The sequence below is a fragment of the Halichoerus grypus genome, chromosome 1 (genome assembly GCF_964656455.1).
Source record: "Halichoerus grypus chromosome 1, mHalGry1.hap1.1, whole genome shotgun sequence".
Taxonomy (NCBI): domain Eukaryota; kingdom Metazoa; phylum Chordata; class Mammalia; order Carnivora; family Phocidae; genus Halichoerus; species Halichoerus grypus.
The window spans coordinates 5,961,614-5,975,819 of NC_135712.1; the positions used below are offsets into that span (position 1 = coordinate 5,961,614).

General features: G+C 43.0%; 1 protein-coding gene across 1 annotated transcript in view; it reads right to left on the reverse strand.

Annotated features, from left to right (window-relative positions):
- The window catches only part of IGSF5 (immunoglobulin superfamily member 5), a 38,930-nt gene that overhangs the window by 9,058 nt on the left and 15,666 nt on the right, over positions 1-14,206 (reverse strand). Inside the window, exons 5-6 of the mRNA XM_078071747.1 lie at positions 4,925-5,065; positions 2,077-2,101 (exon numbers count right to left, since the gene is read on the reverse strand). Coding sequence (XP_077927873.1) covers positions 2,077-2,101; positions 4,925-5,065 — 166 coding nt within the window. The remainder of the gene's footprint in view (positions 1-2,076; positions 2,102-4,924; positions 5,066-14,206) is intronic.

Here is a 14,206-nt window from a genome sequence, read left to right on the forward strand (position 1 = left end):
CCTCTCTCTCTCACTCTCCCTCTCTAAAAAAAAAAAAAAAAAAAAAAAAAGACATGACTTTTGAGGAAGGGGCAGACAGTGATTTGAGGGGCATGGAGAGGTTGGGGTGCTGGGGGTGCTCTAGTTCTGCATGTCCCCCCTCAAGGCCCATATGCTTTGTGAAAAGGAATCAAGCTACACACCTACAATTTGTATACTTTTCTGAACTTACATTATACTTCAATAAGATATTTCTATTAAGCAGAAATTTATTATTACTATTTATTAACAGAAATTTATTTATTACAGAAATTTATTAACAGAAATAATCTTCAGAATAGTGCCAAGTGAGAAGAGCACACTACGAAATAAGATTTATGCTGATGCAAATTTCACAAAATGCCTATGTGCATGTATCTATGTGAACACACGTGTGTGTGAGCAGATACATACTTACATAACAATACCTGCTTCTGAACGATAGAATTAGGGGTGATTTCAAAATCATTGCTATTTTTTTTAAAGATTTACTCATTTATTTTTAGGGGGGAGTGGCGGACTGAAAGGGAGAGAGAGTCTCAAGCAGACTCCGCACTGGGCACGGAGAGATCACGACCTAAGCAGAAATCAAGAGTCAGATGCTCAACCGACTGCGTCCCCCAGGGCCTCTCAAAATCATTTCCTAAAAGTATATTTTAATTTTTTCTATAATAAACATGCGTTGATTCTGTAGGAAGGAATATGTGTTATTTCACTGCAGAAGGAGCCTGGAGCAACTGGAGTTTGCACAGGTGCCACAGGGCACGGAAAGCAGGTAGGATACGGGGTCCCGGTGAGTCGCCCCGTCTTTCCTCCCTGGACCTAATGTATGTTCAGCACTCAGCATATACTAGCGATTGTCGTCCCTACTGTCATATTATTGCTGCTGTTGTCATTATTCTTCTTATTCTCTATCCATGCCCCCAAATAGCTGTTGACCACTGTACTATGTTTTCAAATCATCTAAGATCCCAGAGAAGAGAAATAAAAGATGTTACAAAGTCCATAATGGTGAACGGAAGAATCCAGGCTGCCATCCTGCTGGAGACAGCACTCTAGAGAAATGCTGGAATAATTACTGGAGTCCATTTGCCTTCCTCTCCTCTTGCCCTATGTCAGGCCCCAGAGGAGGAGCAGTTTCAGACTGACGCTTTGTAGTGTCCTCAGAGACCACAGACACCTCTCCCAACACTGCATTATCACCAGTGAGTGACTGGGGTCAAAGGGAGAATGGCTAGTGTCTGTTACACAGTGATTACACACATCTTCATTCACCACATGTAGCCAAAAGGTATTTTAAAATCTCAGCATTTCAAAAGCTAAAATTATCTAATAAAATACTGAAAATTAGCTATAGTTGTGTTGTAACACCCCCAGCAAAATGACCACTGTCTAAAAGTCCCTCCCCTTGCTGCATTTATACTTGTCTAAATATTGCAGACATTTAAACTCCTTATTGTATTATTGTAGGTATAGCTACCTTAAAAGTGCTTGCAGCTACTTCTGGACGGCCATGGGAATGGCTGGGATTTTTCTGTCCCCTCCCCCATTAGTGGTACAAGCAGTGAACGCTACCTAATTTGTCTGCCTGGTCAGTTTCATGTGCCTGAAGCCATCCAGCTGGCCTTACTGTTCTCCACTGCCCCAGAAATTCCATCAGGACCTCTGCCTGGTTCTCTATCCTTGAAATGGTCCTCAAGTCCCCTGCATTGACTCAAAACAGGAGGGACAACAGTCACGGTGCATAGTGTCCTCTTGTGGAAAGAGTTGCAAATGCCAGACACCGAGTAGAAAATCTCCATTTTCCTAAGTGAGCCAGGGCAAGTCAAATGTAGGCATGATCTCCATCCTCTATTTTATTCTACAATTAATTTTGCCATATGAGTTTGTGTTTGGCATACGTGTTTTTCAAAGTTGTCCATTTTCAGTACTTAATTTTGAGTAACATGATCCTGAAACCCCACATCTCTGTGTGTGTTAGCGGTGGTAGGGTTGGTGTTTTTTGGTTGTTTTTCAGTTGTTTTTGTTCTCAGAAAATTGATGTGATTTCAAACTTACCTTATTTCACTTTGATAACTAGATTCTAAAAAAAAAAAAAAAAGGAACAAAATCACATTAGTATTAGTTATTCTGAAAATAAAATCTAATCAATTTTTATAGACCCCCTGATTTTAAATACATTGCTGAGTATTTGTGACCCATTCGGTATTATTAAATTCCCCCCACACCAAATTACCAAATGACTTTCAAGCCTAAGGCAAGTAGAATTCACTATTAACTATCCTATGATAACTACTATACCTAAAGTATAGTAGGTACCTAATAAGTTCTTAATGCATCTTGAATTTAACCAGCAAGATCTGAAGACTGTATTCACCAGGAAGAGGCATTCTGCATTCCCAATCCCTATTGTCATTCATTCAGTAGTCACTGTGTACTAGCACTGTGCAAGATACTATTTCATTTACTTATTACAACAACCCAAGAGGTAGGTGTGAGTGTCACCATATTTTTAACAAACTAGACACCATCATATTTTATTACCATACTTTAACAAGTAAGGAATTACATTGTTTAAGCACCGTACTTCCTTAATTCTGAGATACATTTTCAATCAATATGTAACAATGGTACCAATGCACAGAGTTGCATCCACCCCCAGAAGCTGTCATTAAAATACTAATGTTTTTAATCAATAGATTCTTAGACTGGAAGGGACATAGGGAACCTGGAAATAGGGAGTAAGAGAGCCACACACCAGTCCCCAATCATCTGTTCTCAAAAGCCAGTGTTCCTTGCAACTCTGCTGTCCTGTCTAGGCCTTCTATTCATCAAGCTTTACTGAAATCTAAAAAAAACAAAAAAAAAATCATCTTCCTTATTTTTAGATATGTTCTCACTTCCAGTTGAAATAACATCTGCCAGTTCACACCCCAAATTGGACCTTAGAAGCAATCTTATTTGAAATGAAAAAGAGAGACAGTTTGGAATATCACTAGTGTTCCCATAAGGATGGGCTCCGAGAGATGGGCTCTCAGTGTCTCCGTTCTATTAGCAGAAGCAATCCCAAGGCCTTCAGACCACACAGAGTGGGGCCCTCAGCCCTCCTCAGTCAGGCCCCAGTTAACCAATCAGAGCACTGAGAATTCTCCGGGCACTTGCAAAGCAAAGTGCCAGACAATACTTCTGAAGAAACTTGACGCTTGTTGTTTTTAAGCATGGAGACAATTGTCATGGGGAAATCCAGGACCTCCCTGGATCCTTTACATTTATGTCAAGGTGAAGTGTAGTGTCCACTGTGAATTCCACCCAATGGGGTGGCCTTGGTAAATAGGTTGTCACAGGCCCTGGACCTGTTAAAAACCAGGGCAATAAAAACAGCTCACTCTTATATGAGCTTTTCATCTCAAAGTTAAATAAAGGATAAAATCTAGGGTGGAAACAGTTTCATATATCATTTTATTTTGTCCTCACAACCAATCTGTAGGATAGTACTTGTTCTTATCTTATGAGGATGCTAAGAATCAGAGAGTCACCCTGGTGTACATCTTACATGGGCCACCAACCCTCACAACCTTCTTACTAGGCTGTTGTGGAACACACAGAAACACAGCTGAAGAGAAGCAGAAGTCCAAATAACCAGAATGTCCTCCAACGACACGACAGTAGCTAATGTTGAAAATAATAACCTGAAGGCACTGAACAATCCTAGTCACTTCTCAATTAAAATGTAGTTATCCAATAGTTTTCCTTTAAAATCCAGTGTATTTTACTTGAGTAATCCTGCTATGGCATATAGGGTAACTCCCAGGTAAAAGCAAATTTCCGTCAAATCTGGGCCAACAGAGGCTTACTACTTTTCATGTTCTGTTTCCTAAGGAATTAAGTTGTATGACAGAATTAATTCCCAATCCCAAACCAAATCCACGCAGGGGCTTAGGCTAGACAATTAGCCTAGATACAACGTAACTGTGCACTTTACACAGAATATCTCACTGAGAGGTATTCCATGTAAGGTAATTAACACAGTGCCTGACACAGCCACAAATGTGCTCATCAAATGGCAATTAGTGTTAATAAAATTTTAAATGCAATTAAACTGACACATAGCCTAATATCAGAAGTCTGATTTTAAGAAAAATCATTTAACTGTAGAAAATATTCAAATAGGCATAGGTGAGGTTTTATGAGACAAAGAAAGGTAAGGCTGGACACATTCAGCACTTGGAAAGTCCTGAGCCAACCACATGACAAAGATCCTTTGGTTTCTGGAGTCACAAACAGCTGAATTCTATGACAAGCCCACCCCAATGTTGATGAGCCCACCACGAATTTGAACCTGACCCCCAAACGAGGCCACCGTTTTTGAGTACCTCAAGAGACCTCATTCAGAAGAAATGTGTAATTATCTTTATTAATTTTATCTGTACTATTTTTACTTGACAGAAGACCTTCTTTTTCTTCCTACCACTAAAACATTTGCCTGCAAAAGGCAATTTGGAATTATACAAAATAGGAAATAATCTTTTAATGTGCTCAGATAGATAGGTATTATTCTAGAAAAAAAAGCATAGCATCTGAATGGCAGATTATAATGCCCTTACATCCTCGAAAATATGCACAAATTCAAATAGTCAGTGTCTTTGCTCAGAGAGGTACTGTCTCTTCACCTTCCGAAGAGTGTGAAGATCTCAGTCTTCCCTGGAGGGGTTACACCTGGCCCCAAAGGAATGTATCCCTTCTTCAGAAAGTCCTTTCATTCTCTGAAGCTCACATGTCCACTTCCAAGTGAAGGATGCTCTGAAGGTCAACGCATCTTACGAAATTGCTGAGGAGCTAATGAACTTCAAGTGCTTGTACCAAAAGTTCAAAAATACATACAAATCTATATGAACAAAAAAATTACCTTTTTTCTCTTGCCTGGAGACACAGCAACAGCAGAATATTATAATCAGAACAATTATCAGGATCAAAAGCAATGACAAGGATACTGCAAGCAGAGCTATGGCCCAGGTAGGCAAGGATGTACCTGCTTTATCAATGCTGCCTATAAGGTTGAAAGGAGAGGGGAAAAAAATGTATTTAGTGGTGCTTGCTGCTGTCCAGGGTACGTAACCACTGATTCTACCACCCTATAAGTCATATTTTGTTTTCCGATAATATTACAACTATTCGGCCTGCTACAGCTGGGTGTCTTGGGCCAACTTCTCTGGAGCGTGCTCAGATATTCAGTACTCTACAGGATCTGCCATTACGATACTTACTGCTGCCAACAAATACCCCTGAGCAACACAGTCTCAGTATCCGTTGGTTAGCCCCTCTACCAGTCCTAAAGGGAAAGTAGATGGCAAGGAGCAACAGCTCCCAGGTTGGAGTAGCAATTACCACACTCCAACATCCTTTATTTAGCCAAGGAATAAATACTTACTGAGCAACTACTGCTGAACAAGACTGCAAGACTGGCATTTGGTTCTCCCTTCCATGTTCCCACCCATCAAGGGTCCAGAGTCCAAAAGAAATGAGGACGAACTGAAGAGGTGTCACATCTAAAGGAACGTACTTCAAGGCTTTCAGCCCCAGCCCACCCACACCCCAGAGAACGCCTTTCTCATCAGCTGATTGCTGTTTCCCACGGCTCTTCAGGAGCCACCTTCCTTAAGGTCCGCTTTGCCCTCTTGTTGTATCCAGTAGTCATGGAGTTGGGAAAAGAATGGATAGGCAGGTGCCAGCAGGGAGTGAAAAGGAGTGGGGCAGGAAGGAAGGGAGAAGAGAAAGCCATTTTGATGTAGGGCAGTCCTGTCTTAGCCAGGGCTGTCCAGCACGCTTCACACAGTTATCTAAATTCAAATTAAATGAACCAAAATTATATGCAATTAAATACTCAACTCCTTAGTCACACTCGTCACATTTCAAGTGCTCAGTTCCCACAGGTGAAGAGCATTGCCCTCATCACAGAAAGTCCCGCTAGACAGCACTGCTCAGCCTCGGGTTTGTGAGAACTGCAAGGAGGTCCTATCCAGCTTTGCATTTCCCCTCCTGAACCATGCTGAGGTCAAACCGCATTTAAGTTGATCTGTTCAAATGTGAAGAGCTACTCAATAGATTCTGCCACTCAACCCTGAGTGCTTTTGGTTGGACTCTCATTGTGAATGAGTGCTATTTTATTAAATGCAAGTCATCAGAAAATACTGAAACAACAGACTTCCTATGAAGGAAGATAGAGTTTGTAAATCAACAGCCTTTCCAGCACATTGGAACCAGAGCTTATAGGAGGAAAATAGTTCTTGGGTGTTCTCCCTTAGAGTTTCCCATGAAAATTGACCTTGAAATCATAATTTGCTAAGCCTTTGTCAAAGTTAAAGGCTCAGAGTACCTTGTGGTAATGGTTAGAGATGATCACTAATACCCTGGTTTCTACGATCATCAACCACCTGAATTGTAACTCATGGACAAGTAAGGATTCCACTGCAAAATAATACAAGGACTGACTCTAAGCAAGTGCTAAAACTCAGAGAACTCTGTGCTTTGAAGAATTACACAATATAAAAAGATACTCGTCTTCTGCTCTTTGTGCAAAGCTTCTCTGCATTACCTATAATAGTTTTTTTTAATTTCCTTTTTTTAAACCTCTCCTGTTCATTGTCACATTAAATGTTTGTGAAATTGACTGCTATCACTTCCAGTTCTTCTTACACATCTGCTACTATCTAAACAAAATTTAGTCCCCTCGACGTCAAGGGCTGTCTTATTTTTCTTATATCCCAAGCACCTGGCACGTATTGGGCACATTGGATGAATGGATAGAGGGAGGGATGGAGGGACAGGAAGCGGGGGGAGGATGGATCTCCACATCACCCACCATTTTTCTAAGATGAGTTGGGACAGATAGAGATAGGAAAAGAGTTCCCCAGGAAAGGTGGAGGTGGTGGAGACAGTATTCTACCCTTCCCATATCACCCCTCCTCAGCCCCAGAATTGGAGCTTTAAGATTTTATTTTTATCTATTTATTTGAGAGAGAGAAAGAAAGAGCTGGGGAAGGAGCAGAGGGAGAGGGACAGGCAGACTCTGTACTGAGCTCAGAGTCCAGCACAGGGCCTGCTCTCACGACCCTGAGATCATGACCTGAGCCGAAAACAAGAGTCGCTCACACCCAGGCCCCCTGCAATTGGAGCTTTCAAACAAGCCAGTCTCTTCACATCCAGAGAGTAATACAAGTTATCCACTTGCTACACAGAGAACAAAATTCCCAAGCATCACCGGGAATGGTTGTTGCACAAGCAGATTCAGAGCCCGCCCGCTGTGGTGCCAAGTCAGGGGGTCTGGAATGGCAGCCCAGGTGATTCCGATGCAGGTGGTTGGTGACCCACATGTTGAGAATGCCCAAAATGGAAATGTTTCCCAAGCAAACTGCCACATTACAGGATGTTCCCATAATCTCCCTCCTATGGATGTGATTAAAAAAAAAAATTAAGTCCCAAACCACATTTATGATAATCACAATATGGAATTTAAACTCAGGTCACCACACGGAAGCTTTGCGACAGACAAAGAGCTTTGGGCTTCCTGTCAGTGGATCCAGTGAAATCTCATGGCCACTGTTTCTGCTCACTCATCCACAACAATTCCTGCCCCCCACCCCCCAGGCTGTTCAGTGACTCAGGACGTATGTGAAAATGCTGAGAACAGTGCAGGGCACAACACACACGTTCAGGATTGCTGACGTCATCCTAAATCAGTCTGAGGAACTTGTTACAAATTGAAGTTTGCAAATATTAGAAGCTTTCATAATAAGGGAGAGAGCTGGGGTTAAACATTAAGGTCTGGCTCAAGATTCAAGAGATGGGCTTGAAAATCATACTGGAAAAAGTCAGCACACATTGTTGACTTACTCAAACATTCCCTATCAGGGCATTTTCCTCCCCTACTGGAGAAAATGTTCAGTGTGCCAAGCTTCTGTCACCCGAGTCTGGACGTGACAAGCTTTCCTCTGATCTAGCACACAAACAGCTGCTTTTCCTCAGGGAGGAGTTATTTAAAGGGGGGGGGAAGGGCCACCTCACTGGATTTGGTGACCAAACCAAGGAAGAGACCAGGTGATATCGTGACCTCACTCACTCTCTTGTCTCTTAATTTAACCACCAAGTTTAGCAAGTGATGCCTGCTCTCACCTAAAAGCCCCAAACTCTCACCAAAACAGCAACTGGTCTCAGAAGCCATGGGGCTCTTTCTTTTTTTTTTTTTTTTTAAAGATTTTATTTATTTATTTGACAGAGAGAGAGAGAGAGAGAGAGCACAAGCAGGGGGAGGGGCAGGCAGAAGGAGAGGGAGAAGCAGGCTCCCTGCTGAGCAGGGAGCCCGATGTGGGGCTCGATCCCAGGACCCCGGGATCATGACCTGAGCCGAAGGCAGACGCTTAACAGACTGAGCCACCCAGGTGCCCTCACATGGCTCTTTCTTTCACTTCCTATATGCTGTGACCACAGTCCACTGGGGGTCAGATCTCCCCTGGAGTTCCACAACAAGGGAAGACTTACATTCTCTCTCTACTCCAGTGGAGCCCCCTCCCCCCAGAGAAGCATGGTGTATGAGCCATGATGAGGTGTAATTTGGTACCGGAGCTGCATGGAAAAATCTTTATTTTAATAATAATTTTTAGTTTATCATATATGACATATACATGAATACACACACACGTATATATCATAGACACTTCAGTGGGATGTTAATTTTTAAATGAGTACATTTACAGCCGATTGAAAGAAAAATAAATAATGGTCATATATTGATAAAAAGCAGGAGAGTGGACAGAAAGCACGGATCCTTGGAATGACCTTGTCCATAATCCAACCCCTTCATTGCGCAGATAAGATACTTGGGACAAAGAGGCTCAGTGAACTGGACAAGGGCACTCAGACCAGGAGAAAACCCGGGGCTGTGACTCTTGTCTTTCTATTCATGTTGTGCATCCAACTTGGAATATCTTCTGGGAAGATACAGCCCTGGTCTTACGGGAAATGGGGAGTCCGGGTGGGCACTGGTCCCTGACTTGTGCCCTAGAGAAGGGTGTGGACATAATGGTTCAAGGCAAATGGCAGAGTTGCTAGAAAGGATGTGTATGGGCACCTAGTGACCAAGGAAGATGACCTCCAGGTCCAACACCCCTTGCCTTCCTCCCTACGTTCCCTCACACAACCGTGCACGTCAGCACTGCATGACTGAATTTACTGTGCAACTTTAATCTCAGCTTCAGGATTGTCCTTTTCCCATCTGTGCAGAAAAGGAAGATAGTACTTCCCAGATGCTCTCACAGAAATGCTCAGTTTTAAAAGCCCACGTGGAATTTCTTGAAACCAGCTGGTCAGTACAAAATGCCACCAGCCGCACGTGTAAAGCACACTCCGGTGCTGATGGGGGGGGGACACGGGAGGTCTCCGAATCAGTGAAACAAAAGACAGCAGCTGTCCCCTCTGCTGCCCTGTGGGTTTTGTGGCAGGGACTGTCCTGAGTGCCTCAGACGTTTTAACCCGCTTACTTCTCACACCAACAATAAGACCGTGAGGTAGATATTATTATCATCTCAGTTTTACAGATGAGAAAACTGAGGCACAGAGAGGTTAAGTAACTTGCCCAAAGCCACACAGCAAGTAAGTAGGCAAGCTGGGATCGGAGCCCAAGCCATCTGGTGTCCAAGTCTGTGTGGATAGTAGCATCGGATGAGGCTGGGCCAGGAGGCAAGGCCTTCTTCAGGATCTCCCTGTTCTGTAGCCCGCTGGTCTGACTGCCCAGGAATCTGGGAGCTTTCCTAAAAATGTCAATTTCCAGGCTGCACACAAACCAATTCGATCAGAACCTCTGGGGCGGCGCCTGAGCCCATCCTGTGGGCCAAAGATCCTGGAGGCTAACGGGCAGCCAGGAGAGAGAACTTCCGCCCTATTCTTCTCCCTCTCATTTTACAGGCAAGAAAACTGAGCCGCAGAGGTCAGCGACTTGCCCAGAGTCTCACAGCCAGACCCAGGGCTGCGACCCAGGACTGTCACTCCCCCCACTCGGTCTGCCCTCAAAATTGCCACTCCTCACAAAACTAAGGTTATAACCAGGAATCGCTGCGCTCTGCCAGATGCTCCTCTGTCCTAAAAATGTTGCTTTGCTCTAACGCTTCACTTGAGTGAGAAAACAGAGAAAGCAACGCAGCTCGGTGCACAGAGGATGGACAGTGCTCATCCCCAGGCGGGCAGGAGAGGGGCTCCCACCTCCCAGGTGCACCTGTGTCTGCAGTGCTTGAAGTCTGTGCTGCTTCTGGAATCAAGAAAATTGATCTTTTCAAAATCATTAGCAGTACCCCTTTCAGCATGCTTTTCTTTCAAGAATCAATGATTGTTAGGCTTGAACTAATTAGCCTTCCTAAACTGCCACTATCCTTCCTGCAACAACTCACAGGGACTGTTCCGGAAATGAACACAATGGACACAGACTCCTTGCACTTTCAGGAGGAAATGGGTGGCAGGACGGATGCTTATCGATTCCTGGAGAAGACTGCACAGCACAGGCATGTTCGTTTGGGGCTCTCCGTACCCCTGGCTGTGCTCCTAGAAGCCTCCCAGACACCAGCAGCTGGGTCTGTAATGAGGTCTTCAGCTACTAAAACTTGCATAAAATACACAACATGCAGCCAGCCACCAGCTGCTCTGGATCTTGATGAATAATTTAGAAACAAATTACCCTTTTCCAAATGGGTCCAATAAAGTAAGACTCATTGCAAGGCACCCACCGTGCTTCCCTTTGAGGCTGCAGGGACTCTAGCTGCCATAATTAAGGCCGCTAACTTCCCTAGTCCTAGCCTACGAAGGAAGCACTCCACTGAATTAAACCTGATCAAGGGAAATTAAGTGCCCCTTGCCCTTGCCTACAAAAGAAGAACTTTGCAGGCAAGTGAATCTCTAAAATCCATCTCTACGGGGCATCATCAATCAGACCAGACCTCTTTGTTGCACTGTTACCTTGTTAAGATGTGTGGTTTAAACAGTCAATTTCATTCCATTTGGTGCTAATGGAACTTTTTTTTTAAATCTTCCCTTTCAAAGCTTCGACCATACTTTATCATATTTAAATAGCTTCAAAGGCAGCTGGATTGGCTCCTTGGAGAAATGGCTGATTCCAGGATAGAACAGGGGAAACGAAAGGGAGTTCAGAACATCATATTGGGCCAAGTGCTCAAAAACTAATAGGGCCATGTCAAAAGGACACCAGAGCCAGCTGGAAAGGATTCCCACTAGACAAATCTGGAGCAATCTGAGCATCAAAATGAATAATGACAGGAGCAGTTTATAGTGTATTGAATAAAAATAAGTCCATACTAAAACCGTTTTTAAAAAAAGAAAAACAAAAGGAGAGAGAAGTCTCTTCTTTACAGAAGACTACCAACCAACAAATATAAAAATATGATGGAGCCAGAAAATGATTCTTTTACAATCACCATAGAAACAACAGATTCAAGCAATGACTTACTGATGAATGCAAAAACTATTAAGGGGAAGACCGCTGGGATATTCATATAGTGTTCATTGATTACATATTCATTATAATGGAGAAAGGGACCTTTACAATGGAGGAATCATTAACCAAATGATTAAACTTACTACTAACGATAGAGAAAATTGGCATCATGAGCCCACATGACATTACCCACAACTTGCCTAAAATATTTAGCCTCAAATCAAAGTATGTTGGAAAACCTCAGACAAATCCAAATTGAAGGGCATCTTGCAAAAATGGCCTGGACCCTTCAAAAGTATTTATATCAGGGAAGACAGAAAAGGTGAGGGAAGCATTCAAGAGTAAAGGAAGGAGACTACACACCTGATAGCCAAAGGCAATGCATGGTCTTTGACCGGACATTGGTTTGGAGAAGAAAATCACTATAAAGGATACTTGGTGAAACTTTAATATGGACTGTGTATTATATAACAGTCTTGTGTCAATGTTACATTTCCTGATTGCCAACTACATCAAGTGTGGTTAAATAGAATGCCTTCGTTCTTATGATGTACATGCTGAGGTATTTAGGGGTAAATTGTCATAAACTCTGAAATGGCTCAGAAAAAAAAAAGGCTGAGAGAAAGGCAAACATGACAAAATATTAACATTTGTTGTATCTAGGTGAAGGTACATGGGTATTCATTGTACTAGTCTTGCAACTTTTCTAAAGGTTTTAGTTATTAAAAATAATAAACTGGAGGGGCACCTGGGTGGCTCAGTCTGTTAAGTGTCTGCCTTCAGCTCAGGTCATGATCCAAGGGTCCTGGGATTGAGCCTGCGTTGGGCTCCCTGCTCAGTGGGGAGTCTGCTTCTCCCTCTTCCTGCCCCTCCCCCTGCTTGTGTTCTCTCTCTAGCTCTCTCAAATAAATAAAATATTTAAAAAACATTTAAAAATAAGCTAAAATAAATTAATCTTGACTTAAAATCAAAGAAACACAGGTTTCTGTGCCTTTCACCCTCAAAAGCATTGATATTCACCAGATCCACATCAAAGATCTGGCAGTCCTGGATCCCTTTTCCTCTTAGCAACAACCAGCTGGTACTGGTTTGGCTGCTCCATGTGGATGGAGCATGATGTCTGGTTCCCAATGGGCCACTCCACTCCATCTTCTACCATGTATTCACTCATGCTTTCATTTCTGTTGTCTGCCTGGTCTCTGGGGACATCTAAGTCAGAGACAGGGGGCAAGGTCCTAACAACAGGGGAGCAAGCTTTTGCTCACTGCACTGAGGATCAATCCCTGCAGTGCAAAGCACAGAATCGTTGGTACTGACCACAGGGTAGACTCTGAATGGCTTTTTACGGGTTCATGGAGACATTATCATGGGTTGACTTGTGTCCCCCTAAAATTCATATGTTTAAGTACTAACCTCCAGTATTCCCAGAATATGACCTTACTTGGAAATAGAGTATTGCAGACATAATTTAACTAAGATGAATTTATACTGGATGGGATGGGTCCTCTAATCCAATATGACTGGAGTCCTTATTAAAAAAAAGGGAAATTTGGACACAAAGAAGCACACAGAGAGAGCACCATGTGAAAATGAAAACAGAGGTTGGGCTGATGTTTCTACAAGACAAGAAACACCAAAGACTGCCAGCAAATACCAGAAGCTAAGAGAGAGGCCTAGAGATCGTTCCCTTACAGTCTTCTGAAGGAACCAACCCTGCCATCATCTTAATCTCAGACATCTAGCTGGATGAGGATCCACTCATAGACCCGTTGTGCAGGTTAATTTGGTTAACATTGGAGAAGCACTTAAAACAGAGCCTTTACTTGGCAAATGCTGTGAAACACTGTTTCTTCTTCTTCTTCCTCTTCCCCTTCTTCCTCTTCTCCCTCTTCTTCCTCTTCTCCTCCTCTTTCTCCTCCTCCTCCTCTTCCTTCTTCCTCTTCTTCTTTTTCTTCTTGTTCTTCATCAGTCTTGCTCTGGCTGTAGCTTTGTTCTGAACTTTGAATAAAGGTGTTTTTGTAGTGGGAAAATCTTTGCACCAAGAAGGAACCCCTTCCCTGGCTTCTGGGCCCTGTTCCACCTCAACCTGATGCATGACCTGGAATAGAGCACAGCACCTCTCTGGGCCTCCCTTTCTGCCCTCTTTTGCAAAACGAAGGAGCTAAAGCCAATCTCTAGCTCTGGGCCCCATGTTTTCTCATTGGCCTGGGCTGACTCAAGAGCTCAAGCAGGCTCTGCAGCCCTGTAGGCTGTGTATGCTGAGGACCCTACAGTAGGTTCTCTTGGGGATCTAAACTTTAAATACTTTTTATTTCAAATCGATTAATTAACATACAGTGTATTATTAGATTCAGAGGTAGAGTCCAGTGATTCATCAGTTGCATACAACACCCAGTGCTCATCACATCACGTGCCCTCCTTAATGCTCATCACCCAGTTACCCCATCCCCCCACCCACCTCCCCTCCAGCAACCCTCAGTCTGTTTCCCATAGTTAAGAGTCTCTTATGATTTGTCTCCCTCTCTGATTTCACCTTATTTATGTCACTTAGTTGAGTTTTAAAAAATATAAGACTTGGCTGTGAATTTTGCAAGACTGTTGAATCACAGATCTGTACCTCTGAAACAAATAATGCAATATATGTTAAGAAAAAAAAAAAAAGAAGAAGAAGAAGATAGCAGGAGGGGAAGAATG